We start from the raw sequence: 23645 nt of genomic DNA, 5'->3' as shown, positions 1-23645 counted from the left end.
GTGAGTGTGTTTGTCTTTATTGGGCCTCCTCTCATTGGTCTCAGATGTGCCCTGCTGCACTGTTGGCGCTAGCTTTTGTAGAGTTGATTCCCTGTCTGTGCCTCACAGCTAATCCTTGAGGACAACGGAGTCTGTTGTTGGTCATGTTTATTATTCCACCTTGTTGGTGGTGTATGTACAGTTAAAATGCAAAACTTAAATACTTAAAAAAAAAAAAATCATTTTAATCACCCAATTTCTTACAATTCACTCAGCTTTTGACTACTGTTCCACCTATCTGTTATTTGTTATGTTGAGCACACTGCTTAGGGTTTTCTATCCAGATGTTTAACATCTTCCTTGGTCTACACGTTTTCCATCATAAAGTTACCTGTACCGATTCCAGCTCTGCCCGAGATCACCTCCAGGCACCGCCAATCAGCATAGACTTTTTCCTTTTATAACACTTATTTTGTTTATACACATCAGATTGGGAACAACCAACATCTTTTGAGAGAGTTTTATAATGCTGTCCAAAGTTTCAATTAACAGTTCCCTTATTGTGGCCAAATTCAAAAGGGTGTGCAAGCAGTCTCTTTGAATTGCAGACTTATTTGGTAATTTGTTTAAAATATTTGTTTTAGAAGTTAAAATTTCAAAGAAATTCCATATTTTTCCTCTACTTGATCTGGAACAACATATTCCATTTATTAAAATAAATTACTTTTGTGTGTTTTGCTTAAGGGTTGCACAACCTCTAGGTATGATGATTCCATTTGTTGTCTGGGGATGTATAATCTATTTGTTTTATACTTGATTGATGGTGCCTAAAAATGGCTTCTTCCATGCACGACATCTGATGTTTAACAATATCTGATTTCTGAGAACAGTATATCCCACATTCAGAATATGAATATGGCTTTGCTCCTGTGTGAGTTCTATGGTGTCTCACAAGATCTGATTTCTGGGTGAAACATTTCCCACAATCCGAGCATAAAAATGGTTTCTCTCCTGTGTGAGTTTTTTGATGAGCAACAAGATATGATTTCCGAGTAAAACGTTTTCCACATTCTGGGCATAAAAATGGCTTTTCCCCTGTGTGGGTTCTTTGATGTTCAACAAGAGTTGTTTTAAGGCTGTAACATTTCCCACATTCCGAACAAGAAAACGGCTTTGCTCCTGTGTGACTTCTCTGATGTCTAACAAGATCAGATTTCTGTTTAAAACATTTTCCACATTCTGAACATAAAAATGGTTTCTCCCCAGTGTGAGTCATTTGATGTACAACAAGAGTTCTTTTGAGAGCAAAACATTTACCACATTCTGAACATGAAAATGGCTTCTCCCCTGTGTGATCTGTTGGATGTTCAAGACTATGGTAGCTTTTATTTTGTCCAACAGTCTGTAATAAATCAGAAGATATGATCTGTTCAAAAGGCTCTGATGATAGATCTTTGCTGGGAAGATCTGAAGGTACATCTAGGTACATTAGATGTTCTTCATATATATGTTCAGTTATATAACAATCATCTGATTTAAATCCAGGAGAGATTGGATGTCCCTCTGAGCTCCTAGACAACCCACCTGCCAAGAAAAAAAACTGATTATTTTACTATGAAATATATTGATTTGGTGTATATATATTGTTTTACACTGCTCAAAAAAATAAAGGGAACACTAAGATAACACATCCTCGATCTGAATGAGTGAATGAACTAATCATATGAACTACTTTCGTCTTTACATAGATGAATGTGCTGTCAACAAAATCACACAAAAATTATCAATGGAATTCAAATTTTTCAACCCATGGAGCTCTGGATATGGAGTCACGCTCAATATCAAAGTGGAAAACCCCACAACCACGACAGGCTGATCCAACTTTGATGTAATGTCCTTAAAACAAGTCAAATTGAGGCTCAGTAGTGTGTGACCTCCACATGCCCTTATGACCTCCCTACAACGCCTGAGCATGCTCCTGATGAGGTGGCGGATGATCTCCTGAGGGATGTCCTCCCAGACCTGGACTAATGCATCTGCCAACTCCTGGACAGTCTGTGGTGCAACGTGGCGTTGGTGGATGGAGCGAGACATGATGTGCTCAATCGGATTCAAGTATGGGGAACGGGCGGGCCAGTCCATAGCATCAATGCCTTCCTCTTGCAGGAACTGCTGACACACTCCAGCCACATGAGGTCTAGCATTGTATTGCATTAGGAGGAACCCAGGGCCAACCCCACCAGCATATGGTCTCACAAGGGGTCTGAGGATCTCATCTCGGTACCTAATGGCAGTCAGGCCCCCCAAAAAAATGCCACCTCACACCATTACTGACCCACCGCCAAACCAGTCATGCTGGAGGATGTTGCAGGCAGCAAAACGTTCTCCATGGCGTCTCATACTCTGTCACATGTGCTCAGTCTGAACCTGCTTTCATCTGTGAAGAGCACAGGGCTCTAGTGGTGAATTTGCCAATCTTGGTGTTCTCTGGCAAATGGCAAATGTCCTACCCGGTGTTGGGCTGTAAGCACAATCCCCACCTGTGGATGTCGGGCCCTCAAACCACCCTCATGGAGTCTGTTTCTGACCGTTTGAGTGGACACATGCACATTTGTGGCCTGCTGGATGTCATTTTTGGCAGGGCTCTGGCAGTGCTCCTCCTTGCACAAAGGCGGACGTAGCGGTCCTGCTGCTGGGTTGTTGCCCTCCTCCTAATGTACTGGCCTGTCTCCTGGTAGCGCCTCCGTGCTCTGGACACTACGCTGACAGACACAGCAAACCTTCTTGCCACAGCTCGCATTGATGTGCCATCTTGGATGAGCTGCACTACCTGAGCCACTTGTCTGGGTTGTAGATTCCATCTCATGCTACCACTAGAGTGAAAGCACCGCCAGCATTCAAAAGTGACCAAAACATCAGCCAGGAAGCATAGGAACTGAGAAGTGCTCTGTGGTCACCATCTGCAGAACCACTCCTTTATTGGGGGTGTCTTGCTAATTGCCTATAATTTCCACCTGTTGTCTGTTCCATTTTCACAACAGCATGTGAAATTGATTGTCAATCAGTGTTGCTTCCTGAGTTGGACAGTGTGATTTCACAGAAGTGTGATTGACTTGGAGTTACATTGTGTTGTTTAAGTGTCTCCTTTATTTTTTTGAGCAGTGTATACTGTTTTGGTCTCACAGGGGACCCTACTAGGTGTATAGATATCCAACAAACAATTATAATAACAACCTGAAAAAGTGGATATGTGCTTAAAACTTAACATTTACTAAATAACTCTTAAAATTCACCACCAATTCAGTGTCAATTCCAACACCCAATAAAAGTCGAGCAACCTCTGCTTGAAAAGTTTCCAGCGGTTTAGTTTGTGTTCCTCTAAACAGTAGATAACATGTCCTGAGCACCAGGGGTAGTATAGTTTATAGAAACACAACTCATACACATAATACTGCCAACACGTTTCTATCCTTCTGTCTGGGAAAGAGGTCATTAGGGTACGATTAGTTGATTGCCAAAAAGTTTAAAATGCCTAATAGGGCCTAGAACAGTATACACAGTGGGGGAGATTTCTCAAAACCTGTGCAGAAGAAAAGTTGCCCAGTTGCCCATAGCAACCAATCCGATCGCTTCTTACATTTGACAGAGGCCTTGTTAAAAATGAAAGAAGTGAGCTGATTGGTTGCTATGGGCCATTGGGCAACCTTTCCTCTGGACAGGTTTTGATAAATCTCCCCCCAGCATCCCTGTAACAGTCCAATTTATATCTGCAGACACAAATGCCACTGATCCATTCACTGCCCTGTAAGAGAAATAGTAGATTGTACTAAGGAGCACCTTAGTACAATCTGCAGGCAATCCCAAGAGTCTAGCCAATACGTAATAAATTAGGGATATACGTATTCCCAATCCTACCACCTTACAAAAATGAAGCTAATCAAAATTAAGGTGCCGTAAAAACTTTTAATTACAAGGTCTGAAAACCACCAAATACCTCACACAGTGATAACAAAATAGTACAGATGTCCCCTCAATAGGGCTACTACATCCCATGGTCAAAAGTCTCAATCTCAGGTGTCCACATCTAGGGTAACACAGAGCACCATACTTGATCAGTACAAATATGAAAATAAGATGGTTAATTCTAAATAACTTAAAAAATAAGCCCCATACAGCCCAACGCATTTCTGTTCAAACCGGTAATCAAAACCAGTTGATAGTCATCAGGGGTCAACACTGATAACAAAATAGGGACAAAATATGATCAAGACCCAAGGGCAGCAAGCACAAAAGAAGGTTATAATAGGCACATTTAATTAGTTAATTGCCTGGCGTGCTAGGCAGCCAATAGACCGTCGTAATTTGTGTGAGGTAATTTCCTTCATGTGATGCCCCCTCCATCTATCAGCTTCAAGGTACGGCACATGTAATTAAATGTGCTAATCTATAAATACCCGGCAAGCCTGCGGTACTGACATGCCTCATACTTTTGAGAAAGCCATTGAAGAATGGGGAAACGTTAGGAGGAGAGGTGTTATGTTTTAACATCACACTGTGCCATAGTTCCATACAGTCAGAGCGCTCCTGTTGCTGAACTGCAGTAAAGCACCGGAGGCAGTCTTACTCACTATACATTATAGCAGTCTGGATGCAGACACTTTTTTTCAGTATATAGAACACAGTGCACAGTGTTGAGAAATTTTAAAACACCACTGCCATCTAGTGGCTAAAAAGTAAAAGCACACTGATATTTAAACTGAACTAATAAAAGTATAGGGGTTCTTTAGTCAGGGTTTTCCCTGAGGGGATTTATTCCCCAGTAGGTTTGTTGTTCATAAAGTTAGCGCAGAGACCCCTTGGGGAGCTTTTTGTGGTCTTTACCCTAGATGTGGACACCTGAGATTGAGACTTTTGACCGTGGGATGTAGTAGCCCTATTGAGGGAACATCTGTATTATTTTGTTATCACTGTGTGTTGTATTTGGTGGTTTTTAGACCTTGTAATTTAAAATTAATCCCTAAACTGTATATTATGTCATACGGTTATAGATAATAAAACATGCTGCACATTTGAAATATAGATGTGTGGGTAATACTGATGATGAAAATATATTAGGCTTATAATGAGACTAAGGAACCATTATCTACTATCCACAAGAAATGTTCTGCCTCTTGGGATCGCTAATAAAAATTAAATTAAGGTGCCGTAAAACGTAACTTTTAATTAAATACACATGTAACATCTGACAATAGAGCTTAAAAACATAACATTATTGCAGCAAATAACTTAGAATATTTACTTAGAATATTTACTACTTACCATGGTGGTTATATATAGGAATGTTTCCCTCACACTGCTGATCTCTTTTCACATACATCTCTTCTTTTTCCATTATGGCAGCTACATTGTTTAGATATTTAGCCTGATTCAAAAAAGCCAATAGAGACTTGGATAAGTCACATGAAATGTTTTAGGCGACCAGATCTTGACATCAACAAATTACATGACGGCGCTAATTTTTTTTTAAGTCAAATAGCTGTAGGCCTTCTAGAAGATGGATATGGATAATTGCCTCAAAAATCTCATATATATGGGGAGGATGAGGACTAGAAAGGTATGAACTAGCCTATTGGTACCTATGCAATCTTCAGACAGTAAAGTGTGAGAAGATTCACATGACCTCTATCTAATATCTATGGTCATTGTTAATCCTGCCAGCTCCACTTTTTACATTAAACAAGTAAAACATATCCTACTGTTGGATAAAACAAGACTTAACACAAAGCCTCCACAGCCCTTATACAGATCATGTTTTGTGAAACTTTCTCTGCACCTACCTGATAATTCCATGGTAAATTGTGATTTTCTTCTGAACAATTTTGTGAAGGACTAGGACATCTCCCGGGTGTTCCTATCTTGCTGGACCTAACTGCAAAAATATTTACAGCGACTGAATTCCATCTTTAAAGGGGTACTCCGCTGCTCAGCGTTTGGAACAAACTGTTCCGAACGTTGGAGTCGGCGCCGGGAGCTCATGATGTCATGGCCCCGCCCCTCATGACAGCCATCACGCCCCCTCCCATAGACTTGCATTGAGGGGGCAGGGCATGACATCATGAGGAGGGGGGGGGGGGGGGGGGCTATGTCGTCATGAGCTCCCGGTGCTGGCTCCAGCATTCTGAACAGTTTGTTCCAAACGCTGAGCAGTGGAGTGCCCCTTTAAGGAGAAACGGTAAGATGATGTGTAAATTTAGCCATGTCTATTACCTGGTGATGTGCAGGACTGATGAATCTCCATCATTACATCATTGTATAGATCTTTTTGTCCTTCTAAATAACCCCACTCCTCCATGGAGAAAAAGACAGCGACATCTTCACACCTTATAGGAACCTGATACACACAGTGATACAGTCATCATCAAGACACATTATGGCTCTGGTGTTACAGTATAATGTCCCAGTATTCCAAGCATATAATGTCCCAGTATTCCAAGCAGCGCTCACCTCTCCAGTCAACATCATAAGGATCTTGTTGGCGAGTTCTATGATCTTCTGTTCATTGATTTCCTCCTGTATCAGAGACTGAGGTGAAGGCTCTGTGATTGGGTTCAGAGTTCTTCCTGAGGCTTTACAGCTCTCACTAGAGGTCTTCTTCACTACTGTGTAATCCTAGTTATGCAGAGACATAATCACTATTTACATTTAAATAGCCTCTTACCAGTCATATTCATCTGCATAGACCAGAATGATGTAATGTGGTATAATTCCCATACTTTCTTACCTCTCCTGTAAGCCATAAAAGTATCTCTAAGGTGAGATTTAGAATAGTTTCTGCTATCTTGTTCCTATCCATCTGTGATGGGTCAATGAGGAAGAGGATCCTATATTGTAGGAACCTGAATGGAAAAAAAAAATTATAAATAAAACAACAACAGAAAATAAGTGGCAACATTTGAGGAGATATAAAAGAGGACCTGTCTCTAGTTCTGATTTCTATCTACCACTAGCTTTTGCCCGCATCTTTGCTCGCGTTAAATTTGGAGTAACATAGTATGTACTTTTTATGATTCTATAGTAATGAGGCCGCTCTGGGTAAAGTCTACGGGCATGCAAACAACCCGAATTCTTTCAACTTTGATCGCCACATCTAAAGAGTTAATGCCGGACATCTGCCGGAACGGCCATGTCCGGCATTAGCCATGGGTCCTGGCTGCTGATAGCAGCCGAAACTGTACAGGTATGATGCGAGCTCAGCTCCTGAGCTCGCTTCATAACACTCCCGTGCTGCAGCGCCAGGTATACTCGGCGTTCTGGGGCAAGGGGTTAATTCATACAAACTTTGAACCCCCGTTTCACCCCTTCAGGGGTGGAATTTAAGAAAATGTTAAAACACATGTTTCTTTATCTCTAATTGTTAGCCTAAAAACAAAGTTTCATGCTTCTAGCTTCAAAACTTACGGACATCCATACAAACGTTCAACCCTTTTTTCACCCCCTTAAGGGTTGAATTTAAAAAAATCCTTTCTTGTTCCTCGTCTACGTCTTAAAAACAACACCTGTGAAAAAATTCAGCTTTCTAGGTCCAAGGGTTTAGGCTGGGTGTTGATGAGTCAGTGAGTCAGGCCTTCTCTTTATATATATATATGTGTATATAACAATTATCATATGAAGCAGCACCTCCTTGTATCCAGATGGTTGGGTGCAAGCCCTCGGTGCTCCGGTCCTCTTTAAATATAAATGGATGTAGGCAGCACACCAAAATAGGTGAAAAAATAAGTGCTTTATTCCAAGGAAAATTGACAACGTTTCAGCGATCTCTCACCGCCATTTTCAAGTGATTTACAAGTGATACAAGCGGGGTTAAATACCTCCCCGGATAAGTGACATCATCAACATTTGCATATCATGTGACATCTGACATATTATAAACAAAGTATAAAATATACAAACCAATAAGTGAAAACATAATGAATTTAGTGCATTCAATACAGTGGTGTGAAGTGTATACATCCCTGTATTCCGATCGCCAATCACTTGTAGGATCGGATGGTGATATGTACCTACAGTTATAACAGTGACCGTGTAAACATAATAGTGAATAAAGGGTTAAAAAACGTTACCCAATCAAGCAAAACCCGTTTGCTTAGCCGGCCTCTTAGCAAACGCGCCATGATCCGCAAACCCGAGTCCCACATTGGACGCCGGGATCTACTTCCGGTGTAACCGGAGTTCAACCAATAATAGTAACGGCGTCCCTAGTAGTCAGAGACGTCCCGACCTGTCAGAACAACATTGACTTGCGCATCGCGGCCAAGCTCCGTGGCTCTCAGCGCATGCTCAGTGTATACATAAGTGTTCACCAGCGCCATATTAGTTCAGGGCAAATGAATAGTAAGTCATATAGTGAACTGCTGGCAAAGCACTTCACTCAATTACTAAATATATAATGTATAATAAGAATCATTGTATTCCAATATTGTAACCCCGCACACATGCTAGAGAACAGTCAAGGGACCTGGACACTTGCCCTCTGTTATGTACTGCACGGATCTGGGTGCGACTTATGGAATCCATAGGGCCCCAAAGTACGCATATCCCTACCAGATTGGTAAAACCTCACCTTCTGGCTATCAGGATTTTCCACCAGACCGTTCTTGTCAATACAGAGGTGTCCAATGGCAACCCATCATACACGTGACAATCATACCAGGGTACAACATTAGTAATAGATATACTAGAAAACATAAGAGATATGTGTCTTACGATATCCATATTGATATAGGGGCGCCGTCACTATACTGGTAAAAATATAATAATTAAACAAATATAGGCAAAAAATAAAAATAATATTGCGGATCCATGTTGAGGTACTCGGTTCTTTTCTCTGGGTTGCTTGATTGTAACGTAGATGGTATATACTTCAAGATTTCTGAAAATGAAGACGACAAGTATTAGTAAATAGTATCACTAGAGGTGCACCAAAATGGAAATTTCAGAACCGAAACGAAACCGAAAAAAATGTCCGGCCGATACCGATACCGAAAATGACTTCTCCCCGTCTTCTGGTAAAATGCAGCGCTCCGCTCATTAGATTAGATTCCCCCACATTAGATTGCCAGCTCCCCCACATTAGGTCGGGAGTTCCCCCACAATAGTAGGCAGCTCCCCCACAATAATAGGCAGCTCCCCCACAATAGTAGGCAGCTCCCCCACAACAGTAGGCAGGTTCCCAAATTAGGTCAGCATTTCCCCCACAATAGTAGGCAGGTTCCCCACAATAGTAGGCAGCTCCCCCCAACAATATTAGGCAGCTCCCCCCACATTAGGTCAGCAGTTCCCCCACAATAGTAGGCAGGTTCCTCACATTAGGTCAGCATTTCCCCCACAATAGTAGGCAGCTCCCCCCAACAATAGTAGGCAGTTCCCACACAATATTAGGCAGCTCCCCCCCCACAATATCAGGCAGCTCCCCCCAACAATATTAGGCAGCTCCCCCCAACAATATTAGGCAGCTCCCCCCACATTTGTAGGGAGCTCCCCCCCCCCACAATATCAGGCAGCTCCCCCCCCCCCCCCCCATAATATCAGGCAGCTTCCCCCCCCCACAATATCAGGCAGCTTCCCCCCCCCACAATATCAGGCAGCTTAACCCCCCCCCCCCCCCCCACAATATCAGGCAGCTTCCCCCCCCCCACAATATCAGGCAGCTTCCCCCCCCCCCCCCACAATATCAGGCAGCTCCCCCCCCCACAATATTAGGCAGCTCCCCCCCACAATATTAGGCAGCTCCCCCCCCCCCACACACACACATTTGTAGGCAGCTCCCCCCCACATTAGGTCAGCAGTTCCCCCACCCCACAGACATACAGCTTCCAGCCATATACAGTGTATGGCTGGAGGCTGTATGTCTGTACTGCTGCCCCCACAGTGATCCGGTCACCGCTCCTCCGGCCCGGGGTCACATCTACTGCTATGGCCTATGGACCATAGCAGTAGGTGCCGGGACCGGAACACTGAAGAAGATGACGCGGTCACTTACCAGGCCCCGGCCGGCGTGCGTTCTCTTGCGACGATCCTGCGGTCCTCCTGCGTCTCAATGGTTGTACGCACAGGACATCAGTGACGTCCCGTGCGTACGACCATAGAGGCGGAGAAGCGAAGGATCGAAGGAGGATCGCGGGAGGATCGCAGGAGGACGCCGGGGAATCGTGAGTGACCGCCGGACATCCTTATGTCCCGAAAAGATTTTTCGGGACACAGGGATGTCCGGGATAGGATTAGGAATACTTCTTTTTATGTGCCCGGGCCGGCTCCCGTGTGTGGCTGCAGGCGGGGGCTGGCCAGAGCATATAAAAACTAATACTGTATACTAAAAACCAGGGGGCCTCCAGCTGTTGTGAAACTACAACTCCCAGCATGCCCGGACAGACCTTGCCGGTCCGGGCATGCTGGGAGTTGTAGTTTCACAACAGCTGGAGGCCCCCTGGATTTTAGTATACAGTATTAGGTTTTATATGCTCTGGTCGGCCCCCGCCTGCAGCCACACACGGGAGCCGGCCCAGGCACATAAAAAGAAGTATTCCTAATCCTATCCCGGAGAGCGCAACCCCCCCCAGATGTTGTGGCCGGCCCCCCCTGCACCGCCCACGAGTGCCTCTGCCACTGGCAGTGTTTGTAACTTGTGCTGTGGGCGGGCAGGGGAGGTGGTCATTATTGGCAGATTTTTAGTTGTTTCGGCATTTTGCCGAAATAGCTATTTTCGTCCGAAATGTATCGGCCGCCGATATATCGGTGCATCCCTAAGTATCACTTGTAGAGTACATAACCACACTGAACATGACTTTACACTAGGACCCAACAACAATTATCTCATCATCATCTTTGGCGTAACTACAAATTCTACATTCAGACCATTTGGTTTAAGTGAATTGAGGTCATATATCCACATATATCCACATCGATTTACCGGTGTCCAAGCATTTTTTGGAAGCGGGACATCGAGAACAGGATTTGAAGTGTATGGTGGTGGATCACATCCCACCACTAAAGAGAGGTGGAGATAGGGTCTCCGCATTACAAAAAAGAGAATTAAGGTGGATATATGACCTCAATTCACTTAAACCACATGGTCTGAATGTAGAATTTGTAGTTACGCCAAAGATGATGATGAGATAATTGTTGTTGGGTCCTAGTGTAAAGTCATGTACAGTGTGGTTATGTACTCTACAAGTGATACTATTTACTAATACTTGTCGTCTTCATTTTCAGAAATCTTGAAGTATATACCATCTACGTTACAATCAAGCAACCCAGAGAAAAGAACCGAGTACCTCAACATGGATCCGCAATTTTATTTTTATTTTTTGCCTATATTTGTTTAATTATTATATTTTTACCAGTATAGTGACGCCGCCCCTATATCAATATGGATATTGTAAGACACATATCTCTTATGTTTTCTAGTATATCTATTACTAATGTTGTACCCTGGTATGATTGTCACGTGTATGATGGGTTGCCGTTGGACACCTCTGTATTGACAAGCACGGTCTGGTGGAAAATCCTGATAGCCAGAAGGTGAGGTTTTACCAATCTGGTAGGGATAAGCGTACTTTGGGGCCCTATGGATTCCATAAGTCGCACCCAGATCCGTGCAGTACATAACAGAGGGCAAGTGTCCAGGTCCCTTGACTGTCCTCTAGCATGTGTGCGGGGTTACAATATTGGAATACAATGATTCTTATTATACATTATATATTTAGTAATTGAGTGAAGTGCTTTGCCAGCAGTTCACTATATGACTTACTATTCATTTGCCCTGAACTAATATGGCGCTGGTGAACACTTATGTATACACTGAGCATGAGAGCTTGGCCGCGATGCGCAAGTCAATGTTGTTCTGACAGGTCGGGACGTCTCTATGACTACTAGGGACGCCGTTACTATGATTGGTTGAACTCCGGTTACACCGGAAGTAGATCCCGGCGTCCCATGTGGGACTCGGGTTTGCGGATCATGGCGCGTTTGCTAAGAGGCCGGCTAAGCAAACGGGTTTTGCTTGATTGGGTAACGTTTTTTAACCCTTTATTCACTATTATGTTTACACGGTCACTGTTATAACTGTAGGTACATATCACCATCCGATCCTACAAGTGATTGGCGATCGGAATACAGGGATGTATACACTTCACACCACTGTATTGAATGCACTAAATTCATTATGTTTTCACTTATTGGTTTGTATATTTTATACTTTGTTTATAATATGTCAGATGTCACATGATATGCAAATGTTGATGATGTCACTTATCCGGGGAGGTATTTAACCCCGCTTGTATCACTTGTAAATCACTTGAAAATGGTGGTGAGAGATCGCTGAAACGTTGTCAATTTTCCTTGGAATAAAGCACTTATTTTTTCACCTATTTTGGTGTGCTGCCTACATATATATATATATATATATATATATATATATATATAAAAATACAACCTTATTGTATATATAACCTGAGTTTTTGTTGTTATAGCTTGTAAAAATAACAAATGTCTGTTTTTAGTGAATACTTGTATCCTTCATGAATTATCTTCTCTTGGAACTTTGAATTATGTTGCTACTCTGATATGCCCCCAATAAATGAAGGAATAAAAGGATAACTAAGGCTATGTTCACACTGAGGAATGTGAACGGAATCTCTGCTTGCAGAATTCCGCGAGCATAGATTCCATCTGGTGGCCGCCACCACCGAAATACTTCAGCGGTAGGACTGCGCGGCCCAGCACCATCAGCATTGACGACAATGCAGTGCTCGCGGACTTCTGCGCAACAAATGAACATGTTCTTTCTTTGCGCAAATCAATTTCAGCTGCGGAATTGTCCGCAGGAATTACACAGTGTGAACATATCTTAAAGGGGTTATCCAAGAAAAAACTTTTTTTTATATATCAACTGGCTCCAGAAAGTTAAACAGATTTGTAAATGACTTCTATTAAAAAATCTTAATCCTTTCAGTACTTATGAGCTGCTGAAGTTGAGTTGTTCTTTTCTGTCTAAGTGCTCTCTGATGACACGTGTCTCGGGAACCGCCCAGTTTAGAAGCGAATCCCCATAGCAAACCTCTTCTACTCTGTGCAGTTCCTGAGACAAGCAGAGATGTCAGCAGAGAGCACTGTGGCCAGACAGAAAACAACAACTCAACTTCAGCAGCTGATATTTATTGAAAGGATTAAGATTTTTTTAATAGAAGTAATTTACAAATCTGTTTAACTTTCTGGAGCCAGTTGATATATAAAAAAAAGTTCTTTCCTGGAATTCCCCTTTAAAGGTTACTAATTGGGGTGTGTCCCTACAAACTTTACACATGGCAACACCCAGTTGTCAATGTGTTCATATTTATTCAGGAGAAATAAAAGAAGAACAGTAAAACAGGAGAGAGCTAATGGCTGTCCAGGCATGTTGGGAGTTGTAGTTTTGCAACAACCGGAGGGCCACAGTTTGGAGATCACTGAGCCATAGGAGTAAAGTCTGGGGATTGTTATGATCATGGAATCAAGGAGAACTGTATAGTTCCTGGCACAAATCCATAACTATATGACCCTTGTGCGTTGTCCTTCTGCTATGAAATAAATAGTATATATGGGATAAACGTGGTTGGCTACAATGTTTGACTACATCCTTCTGTCCATCTGACCTATACTGGACATCCTCTTCTGACTCCTTTCATCAACAAGAATCTCCTCTAGCTGGATGTTATTACAGTGATCCCTCAACTTACAATGGCCTCAACATACAATAGTTTCAACATACAATGGTCTTTTCTGGACCATTGTAACTTGAAACCAGACTCAACATACAATGCTATGGAATCTGTGAAACATGTCAATGGCTGGAGGAACCGACCAATTAGAATGGACATATCAGTGGTAAAACCCCTATATTCCTAAAGTGTATGCCCTGACTGGTGTCTGGTAGCACCCCCTACAGTAGAGGGAGGTACTACATGATCTGTACTACTTTTAACCTATGCCATGTTTAGCTGCTCCTTTGGACACCAAGTAAGAGCGGCTCCATTTAACTTTTTTAGGACACTGTGTACTGTACAGGACCCTGAAGAAGCTCCTGTCCTCTACATAGACCAGTGTTTCCAAACAAGGGGGCCTCCAGCTGTTGCAAAACTACAACTCCCAGCATGCCCGGACAGCCAAAACACTGAAACAGACAGTGATTACAGCTCCCAGCAGATCTTTCTTACTTTTATATGTAAGGATTTGCTTTATCTATATTAGTTTTCTTATTTTTCTTTAATCCTCACTTTTTCCTATTTTTAGATGATGGCTTTTTCCTATTTTTAGATTTGGTGGCTTCAGAACCAATTACCAGGTTTCCATAGAGTTATGGTCTCAACATACAATGGTCGTCCTGGAACCAATTAATATTGTAACTTGAGGGACTACTGTACTTCACACCGTTCTCGGTCAGGATGGAAACAGACACCCAATAAAAAGGCATACTTGCTTTATAGTCATTTTTCGGGGGGCTAATGCTGTGGCCAGATGTTAGCTCTGAGTCAACAGGGAATTATGTGATGCCATGCCCAGATAACATTTATGTTGTTGGTGTTTTCTCACCCTTCAGTGGTCTTTTTCCTCCCATAGACCTTTATAGTTTTGTATTCAGTTATTGCAATTAAAAGCCTAAATGTGTAAACACACTTTTGCCTGCCTGTCCCAGACCACCCCCCATCCTGTCACTACTCAGCACTGACAAATCCCATTTAGCGGCCTGCTTTCGGGATAAATAAAAAAAATAAAAATGTCAAAATGTCCTTTGATGCCCCCCCCCCCCCCCTTAGGTTTTTTTTTCAATGCATTTTTGTTGAAAGTAAATCATATTAATTCCATGATTGGATTCACTGGTCATGTATATGGATATTTTCACAAGTTGCAGAATTTATCCAGTGTTTCTGCACAAAGAAAAAAAAAAAAACATCTCAATTGGGGAGATTTATCAACCTTTAAATGGGCACTATCATTAAAACTAATTTTTGCTATTGCACTCCTTATGGTAAATAAAAAATATTTCTAATATACTTTATTTAAAAAAAAATGAAGTTTTCTATGTTTTATTTGTGCTTAAAAAAGCTCAAGAGCACATTCCCCCCCCCCATCTTATACACAGACTTTGGACCAAAGTCCAAACACAGGAAGTGCAGCCGGGAGTGCTGAGGGAGGGGGGGGGGGGTCCAACCAACAGCATATGGCGGTTATGTGTGAGAGGAGCTATGATTGGATGAGGCTGGACACCCCCCCCCCCCTCAGCACTCCAGGCTGCACTTCCTGGGTTTGGACTTCGCTCCAAAGTCTGTGTATAAGATGGGGGAAAATGTGCTCTTGAGCTTTTTTAAGCACAAATAAAACATAGAAAACTTCATTTTTTTTTTTAAACAAAGTATATTAGAAATATTTTTTATTTACCATAAGGAGTGCAATAGCAAAATGTATTTTAATGAGAGTTACCCTTTAACCACTAGAGGACGCAGGGCGTAAATTTATGCCATGGCTACCTGGTACTTCGATTACCAGGGCGTACATTTACACCCTACAGCATGAAAAGAGCGTAGGCGCTGCATACTCTTCATAGACTGCAGTTAAACTGCTGAAGCAGCCGGGGGCCACCACTAATGGCGGACATCAGCAATCACACTGATGCCTACCAATAACCCTTCAGAAAGCCTTCAATACTGATCACGCCATGTAAAGTATCTACGGGACTTTGTGAGACTCATTGCAATTGCAGGGGTCTGATGAGTCAAGATAGTGGCCGGAGGTCTCCTTACCGCCTTCATGTTGCTCTTCCAGATCGGTATCCATGTGTATGGTCTGTCTTCTGGCAGGCTATACAAGTGGATCACAGATATCAATACTTAGTGCTATGCCAATGCATAGCACTGAACAGCAATAGCAATTAATAGATTGCTATAAATAAATGAAATAAAAAGTGACCAAAAAGTCATATGTACGCAAAAGTGGTACCGATAAAAACTACACAGTCCAAAAATTTACTCTCATACAGCCGGAAAAATAAAAAAACAGCTATAGCGGTCAGAATAGGAAAACTTTAACCCCTTAAGGACCAGGGGGTTTTCCGTTTTTGCATTTTCGTTTTTTCCTCCTTACCTTTAAAAAATCATAACTCTTTCAATTTTGCACCTAAAAATCCATATGATGGCTTATTTTTTGCATCACCAATTCTACTTTGGCTGTATATTTTTGACATCATTACAAACGGGGGAAAAATTTTTGTGAGACAAAAGAAAAACAAAAAACGCCATTTTGTAACTTTTGGGGGCTTCTGTTTCTACACAGTACATTTTTTGGTAAAAATGACACCTTATCTTTATCCTGTAAGTCCATACGATTAAAATGATACCCTACTTATATAGGTTTGATTTTGTCGTACTTCTGGAAAAAATCATAACTACATGCAGGAACATTTATACGTTTATAATTGTCATATTCTGACCCCTATAACTTTTTTATTTTTCCGCGTATGGGGCGGTATGAGGGCTCATTTTTTGCGTCATAATCTGAAGTTTTTAGCTGTATCATTTTTGTATTGATAGGACTTATTGATTTTTTGCACGTACGCCATTGACCGTGCAATTTAATTAAAGGGGTCCCTAGACATCTTATCCCCTATCCAAAGGATAGGGGATAAGATGTCAGATCGCCGGGGTCCCGCTGCTGTGGACCCCGGGGATCGCCGCTGCGGCACCCCGCTATCATTACTGCACAGAGCGAGTTCGCTCTGTTCGTAATGACGGGTGATACATCATACATACATACATCACTTTTTTTTTGTTTAGCTCCCATAGGGGGCTATAACACTGCACACACTGATCTTTTACATTGATCAATGGTTTCTCATAGGAAACCATTGATCAATGATTCTGCCGCTTGACTCCTCATGCCTGGATTTCAGGCACTGAGCAGTCATTCGGTGATCGGACACCAGGAGGCAAGGTAAGGGACCCTCCTGCTGTCTTACAGCTGTTCGGGATGCTGCGATTTCGCCGCGGACATCCCGAACAGCCCCCTGAGCTAACAGGCAATGATTTACTTTCACTTTAGACGCGGCGTTCAACTTTGAACGCCGCATCTAAAGGGTTAATAGTGCGCAGCACCGCGATCAGTGCCGCGCGCTATTAGCCACAGGCCCCGGCCATTGTTAGAACGGGAGCGGACTCAGGACGTACATTTACATCATGGGTCCTTAAGAGGTTAAACTAGGGCTGCATGATATATCGCAATCCCAATCGAATTGCGATAATTGCGGATTACGATAAAGTGATTTGACCCTCTGCAAAATTTTGCGATTATTTGAGAGGAGAAAAAGTGGGTCGCACACCGGAGGGCCCGGGCTGCGCACGGGAGCGACAATAAGGTGAAACACGGGAGCCGGCGGCGGTAGCATGCTCAGCTCCAGTGTGGCCGGTGTAATGAGAAATGCAGACACACCCTCCCATCAACCAATCACAGTGTCTGTGCTGCCAGTTCTGCTGACTCAGTACTTTATCAGCTGATCGGGACACAGAGCTTGTCAAGACACAGAATTTCTCATTACACCGGGCCCCTCCATTGTGCGTCTTAATGTGTCTCCTCCCACCAAGACTGGCTGCCGTATAAATACGGCACAGCTGTGCAGCGGGTGTATGAAGGGAGCTCAAGAGCTGAGCTCTCTTCATACTGGCTAATGCCAGACATCATAGATCCGGGTGATGTCTGGCATTAACCCTTTAAACGCTGCAATCAAAGTTCGTTGCAGCGTCTAAAATGCCAAAAACCATCTCCGGCAGCTCAGAGAAGCTGATCAGGACAACCGCGGCAAAACCTGCAGGGTCCCGATTAGCTGAGAGGACGAGCGGTGGTTCCCTACCTGCCTCCGGCTCATCCAATCGGTGCTCCAATAATTCAGGTGCCTCAGCAGCGGTAACACTGATCAATGCTATAAGTAGTAGTGTAGTTCCCAATGCAGTGTTTTCCAAACAGCTTGCCTCCAGCTGTTGAAAAACTACAAAGGCCAGCATGCCCGGACAGCCTTTAGATTTAAGCATGCTGGGAGCTGTAGTTTTGCAATAGCTGCAAGCACACTGTTTAGAAAATACTGCCCTATGGGGACAAAAAAATAGTAAAAAATTTATAAATAATTTTTTTTTTAAAGCAAAGGTAATAAATAATAAGCCCCTCCCCTAATAAAAGTTTAGATCACCCCCCTTTTCCCATTTTTAAATAAGATAATGTAAACAAAAATAAACAAAAACATGTGGTATGCGTAAATGGCCGAACTGTGAAAATATAACGTTTATGAAACAACACAGCCAGGGTGTGAATGTAAAAAAAAAATACCAAAATACCAGGATTGCTAATTTTTTGTCACTTCATGTTCAAAAAAATGAAAGAAATAAAAAAAAAAAAGTGATCAAAAAGTCCCCCTTAAAACAGAAATAGTACCGATAAAAACTACAGATCACGGCGCAAAAATTGAGCCTCATTCAGCCCCGTATACGCAAAAATAAGAAGATAATAGGGGTCAGAGGAGGACAATTTTAGGCATACAAATATTTTTACAAAAAGAATAAAGATTTTTTAAAACAGAATAAATATAAACTGTCATTTTTACTGAGAAGTGCACTGTGTAGAGTCAAACACTCCCCTAGTGCTCCTTCCCACGCGGCTGCGCTGCACCATAGAGCAATGCAACAACACCGGAGAGTGTATGGACTAGACTAGGTACATGAAATGTGGGGAAGAATTCAGTTAATTTCTCCTCGTTTCATATCCAATCCCTTCTATTTTATGTTCAGTCATTGTACAGGAAATTAAGGAGGAGGGGTTTGCTTTATTAAATAAGGGGATTGTATATGAACTGGGGGGATTTCACCATTTGTTTATTATATCACAATTGCATCTCACAATATTTACCTCCATAATAGCAATCGGACATTTTCCCCAAATTGTGCAGCCCCACTTTAAACAAAGTTTTTTTTGGTTAAAATTTTAACATTTTTTGAGTCCCCCTGTGTCAGCAGGGAGAAGACGGGGCCCGGGCTCTTTACATGACAGTGTGCTCAGCCTATCACCGGCCGAGGCGGAACATCACTGCGGCTGGTGATATGCTGACTGGAGTGTGATGTTTCGAGCCTAAGAAGCCAGATGTGCAGGAGGAACGGGACGCTGACATCTCCGAAACGGGGGGGAACGTAGGAAGGTGAGTTAAAGTTTTTTTTTTATGTTTTTGCAGTCCAGGAACAGGGGGACTTTTTACACCTCAGCTCTCCTTTAAAAAAATAGTACAATAATAGTAAAGCCATTGTTATTGCTTTAATCGTATTGACCCACAAATAAGATCACATGTCAGTTTTACCATAAAGTGCACTGTGTAAAAACAAAAACCCCAAAAGTTCCGGTTTTCTTTTCAATATCCCACCACAAATAATATATATATATTTTTTTTGGTTGCACCGTACATTTAATGGTAAAATGAATGGTGTCATTACAAAGTACAATTGGTCACGCAAAAAATAAGCCCTTATAAGGGTCTGTGGATGGAAAAATAAAAAAAAGAGTTATGGCTTCTAGAAAGCAAAAGGCACAAAAATGAAAATTGGCTGTGTCCTCAGGGCCAAAATTGGGTCTTAGAGGAGTAGTCAGGGATAAAAAAAAAAAACTTTTCCCCTATCCTAAGTATAGGGGATAAGTTTCAGATCGTGGGGGGTCTGACCGCTGGGCCCCCCCGGCTCTCCCATAGAGATGTATTGAGGGGGCGTGTCGGCTGCCACGTCATGCTGCCACGTCGGCTGCCACTGACTACCGGGGCCCCGTATGGTAGATTGCGGGGGAGGGGGCCCAGCGATTGTACCCCCCGCGATCTGAAACTTATCCCCTATCCTTAGGATAGGGGATATAGATTTCTTATCCTGGAGTACTGTTTTTACCACTTAAGGACCCAGGGCGTACCTGTATGCCTTGAGTCCACTCCCTTTCTATAATCATAGCGAGTCGGGCCCCCGTGGCTAATAGCGCGCAGCACTGATTGCGGCGCCGTGCGCTATTAACCCTTTAGACACGGTGTTCAAAGTTAATCGCCGTATCTAAATTGAAACTAAACTGCTGCCGTTTAGTTCAGGGGGCTGTTCGGGGTCGCCGCGGCGAAATTGCGGCATCCCGTACAGCTGTAGGACACTAGGAGGGTCCTCCTACCTGCCCCATATTGTAGCTATAACACTGCAAAAAAAAAGTGAAAAAAAGAGCTAATAAAGATCATTTAAACCCTTCACTAATAAAAGTTTGAATCACCCCCCCTTTTCCCATTTATAAAAAATGTAATTAAAAAAACTGTTTAAATAAAAATAAACATATGTGGTATCGCAGAATGTGCAGAAATGTCCGAATTATAAAAATATATTGTCAATTAAACCATAGAGTCAATGGGGTACGCGCAAAAAAAATTCCAAAGTCCAAAATAGCGTATTTTTGGTCACTTTTTATATCAAGAAAAAATTAATAAAAAGCAATCAATAAGTCCGATCAACACAAAAATGCTACCGATAAAAACTTCAAATCACGGCGCAAAAAATTATCCTTCATAACGCCCCATACACGGAAAAATAAAAAAAAGTTATAGGGGTCAGAAGATGACAATTTTAAACGTATACATTTTCCTGCATGTAGTTATGATTTTTTCCAGAAGTACGACAATATCAAACCTATATAAGTAGGGTATCATTTTAATCGTATGGACCTACAGAGTAAAGATCAGTTGTCATTTTTACAGAAAAATGTACTACGTAGAAACGGAAGGCCCCAAAATTTACAAAATGGCATTTTTTCTTAAATTTTGTCGCACAATGATTTTTTTTCTGTTTCGCTGTAGATTTTTGGGTAAAATGACTGATGTCATTACAAAGTAGAATTGGTGGCGCAAAAAACAAGCCATCATATGGATTTTTAGGTGAAAAATTGAAAGAATAATGATTTTTTAAAGGTAAGGAGAAAAAAACGAAATTGTAAAAAATGGAAAAACCCTGGGTCCTTAAGGGGTTAAGGAATAGTGATATATATATGGATATAGCAACCAAATTCCATTTTTTTTCCAAAGCCTTTTAAAATGAAGGCTGGAGTGTTATAGGTTGCTATGTTCCTTTGCACAAGGTATGATAAATCTGCAGATTACAGATGCAAGAAATCTGCACCATGTGAACATACCCTTACACTGAAGGATGGTAGAGACAATCCATACACAAAACTGGCATAAATACAATGAGAAACATAAATAGAACATCAACACACCTCAAACAGGAGAGTAGCTATGTGGTTGCTCAGTGGTAACAGGACCTTTGATGATGTCACAGTCACATGATCAGACAGGGAATCACATGATCAGATGCGGCTGATGAAGATGTAACTGCACAGTATGCATAGCCTTGGGTGGTGATTGATCCTGGATGAGCTGAAGTTTAGGAGATCAGGGTTGCTGTAGAGCATGCTGGGAGTTGTAGTTTTACAACATCTGGATGTCTATAATTTGTACACTACTACTGTAGAGCAGTGTTTTTCAAACTGTGTCTCCAGCTGTTGCAAAACTATAACTCCCAGCATGCCCGTACAACCAATGGCTATCCAGGAATTCTGGGAGTTGTAGTTTTGCAACAGCTGGAGGCACACACTGTGAAAAACACTGATGTTGAGTATTTTAGAGTATGTAGCAGAGCTGTCTGTGTGTTACATATGCCTGCAGCAGAACACTGTGTACAGTGCACACGTAGCTGTCTGGGCATGCTGGCAGTTGTAGTTTTGCAACATTTGAATGTCTCCAGATTGGAGACCACTGCTGTAGAGTATATAGTGCATGTAGCAGAGCTGTCTGTGTGTTACATATGCCTGCAGCAGAACACTGTGTACAGTGCACACGTAGCTGTCCTGTACAAGTGTTATGTGTGTATAGAGAGCTGGATGTGTGTCCTATACATTTTGTATATACAATGTCTATGTACTGCAGGAACACATCCCATTTATGGCAATAGGCTTTTTTTTCTTTTTTTTTTTTTTATCTCTGCTGTACTCTGTTATTGTCCTTTGTGTTAAAGGGGTCCTCCACCCCTAGACATCTTATCTCTATATCTATCTATAAGATGTCTCATCGTGGGGGTCCCGCCACTGGGACCCTCTATGATCTCCGTGAATCACCCGGCATTCTTAGTTTTTTTCAGAACCCTGGCTGTGGTCGTGACGTCACACCACACCTCCTCCATTCATTTCTATGGGAAGGGGCGTGGCATTATGTAATGTGGTGTCTCGGTACTGGACTCGGTCCCGTACCTTTGGTTGTAAGTCCCCATAGTCAGAGTTCCTCATGCTGATAGGGCTCTCCTGGTGGGATAGTCCCTAGTCGCCTCCTAGTGTTCTTGAAATTGTATATATTTAATATATTATAATGTAGTATAAGTAATGTACAGGACCTTAGGTCACGTGATCAATGATATTTGTGTTGTATTAGAGGTTAAGGACCTTCGGGTCATGTGACTAGGTCACGTGTTTTATCCACAATCCTTTGTACTAGGACTGACAGGTTTGGGGAACCAATAAGCTTTGAGCCTGCCCCTTCAGATATAAGGGCACTGTATCCAATGATCGCTCTCTTTCCTCCGGGATATGACAGCGAGCGGAGCTCTGTACCATTCTACAAGCAATCTAGGCCTGAAGCCGACCAATTTCAGCTGCATACTGAACCGTGAGTTTATCCAACTCCATCCTAAAATATTATGTGACTACTGAACCTAAAACACACCCCTAAATTCAGTGGAACAGCGTAAAGCAAGGATTCAAAGCTTATTCCCTACAAGGTCCCAGCCAACTTGTGAGGAGCCTAAATTACGGTCCTCTAGTAAAGACATTTGTTAATTGCATCCTGCATAAAATCTGCAGTAAAGTTATTTCAAGTTCAATACAGTACCGGCTGTGGACAATCCTTTATTCCTCCCTATCGTTCCTGGGACAGGTGGCGGTAGGATGTATAGATACATTGAGGAAACCCGCACCCTGGCATCACGATAATTAAGGGTTAATCCTTTACCCAGAAACACTACCCTGCAACACCCCTGTTCACCCCTCATCCCAAGTCACCACAGTCACAAGGGGGCGTGGCGTGACATCACAACCACGGCTGCCCAAAGCCGGCGTTCTGGAAAAAACTTTCAGAATGTCGGGCGCTCCATGGAGATCAGGTGACGCCTCGGCCGGTGATAGGCAAAGTGCAGTGTGACCATTTGTGCACACAGAAGAAAGAAGAAGACCGGACCTGAGGACCGAACAGCTGTAGGGGAGAATGGAGGAATTTGAATTAAAGTTTGTTTTCTTATTTCTTTTTTGCAGCCCGGGCACAATGGACTGAAGATACCGTACTTTTCACTAGACAACTCCTTTAAGGGTACAGTCACATAAAACAAAGAGAAAGAAGCGGCAACTCGCCATTAGTAGTTCTTATGCATTATTCTTTAAACATGCAGCCAGTGGGTAGGTCCAGACTGTTTTTCAGCATGCTGTGGGCTTGGATGCCTCAGTGCTGTGTACAGGTGACAGCTGTTTCATGCTGTGATTGCACTTCTACAGAC

The 23645-nt window shown here is 42.5% G+C and overlaps 1 protein-coding gene across 3 annotated transcripts; it reads right to left on the bottom strand.

Annotated features, from left to right (window-relative positions):
• On the bottom strand, positions 1-21440 carry LOC130282834 (oocyte zinc finger protein XlCOF8.4-like). 3 transcript variants are annotated; one of them, XM_056531660.1, is made up of 7 exons: positions 8743-8908; positions 6761-6875; positions 6484-6648; positions 6247-6370; positions 5817-5908; positions 5299-5401; positions 5-1563 (listed from the first exon to the last, which is right to left on the bottom strand). In XM_056531660.1, exons 2-7 carry the CDS (start codon positions 6830-6832, stop codon positions 737-739), a joined length of 1383 nt encoding a protein of 460 aa, XP_056387635.1. In that variant the 5' UTR covers positions 6833-6875; positions 8743-8908; the 3' UTR covers positions 5-736. The 3 variants fall into 3 exon arrangements, with proteins under 3 accessions (XP_056387636.1, XP_056387635.1, XP_056387634.1); XM_056531659.1 differs by lacking the exon at positions 8743-8908 and adding an exon at positions 21325-21440 and having other exon boundaries at positions 6-1563; XM_056531661.1 differs by lacking the exons at positions 5817-5908; positions 6247-6370; positions 8743-8908 and adding an exon at positions 21325-21440 and having other exon boundaries at positions 1-1563.
• Positions 21441-23645: the final 2205 nt, after the last annotated feature.

This window comes from Hyla sarda, chromosome 7 (assembly GCF_029499605.1).
Source record: "Hyla sarda isolate aHylSar1 chromosome 7, aHylSar1.hap1, whole genome shotgun sequence".
Taxonomy (NCBI): domain Eukaryota; kingdom Metazoa; phylum Chordata; class Amphibia; order Anura; family Hylidae; genus Hyla; species Hyla sarda.
This window is presented reverse-complemented; position numbering and strand designations above follow the sequence as displayed.

Bases quoted from the DNA above. Each gene is read 5' to 3' on its own strand.
- LOC130282834 (XM_056531659.1), bottom strand. From the start codon at position 6,832: ATGGATAGGAACAAGATAGCAGAAACTATTCTAAATCTCACCTTAGAG. The intron at 6,371-6,483 runs GTGAGCGCTGCT...TGTGTGTATCAG, and splicing joins TTATGATGTTGACTGGAGAG to GTTCCTATAAGGTGTGAAGA. The intron at 5,909-6,246 runs GTAATAGACATG...ATATTTTTGCAG, and splicing joins TCAGTCCTGCACATCACCAG to TTAGGTCCAGCAAGATAGGA.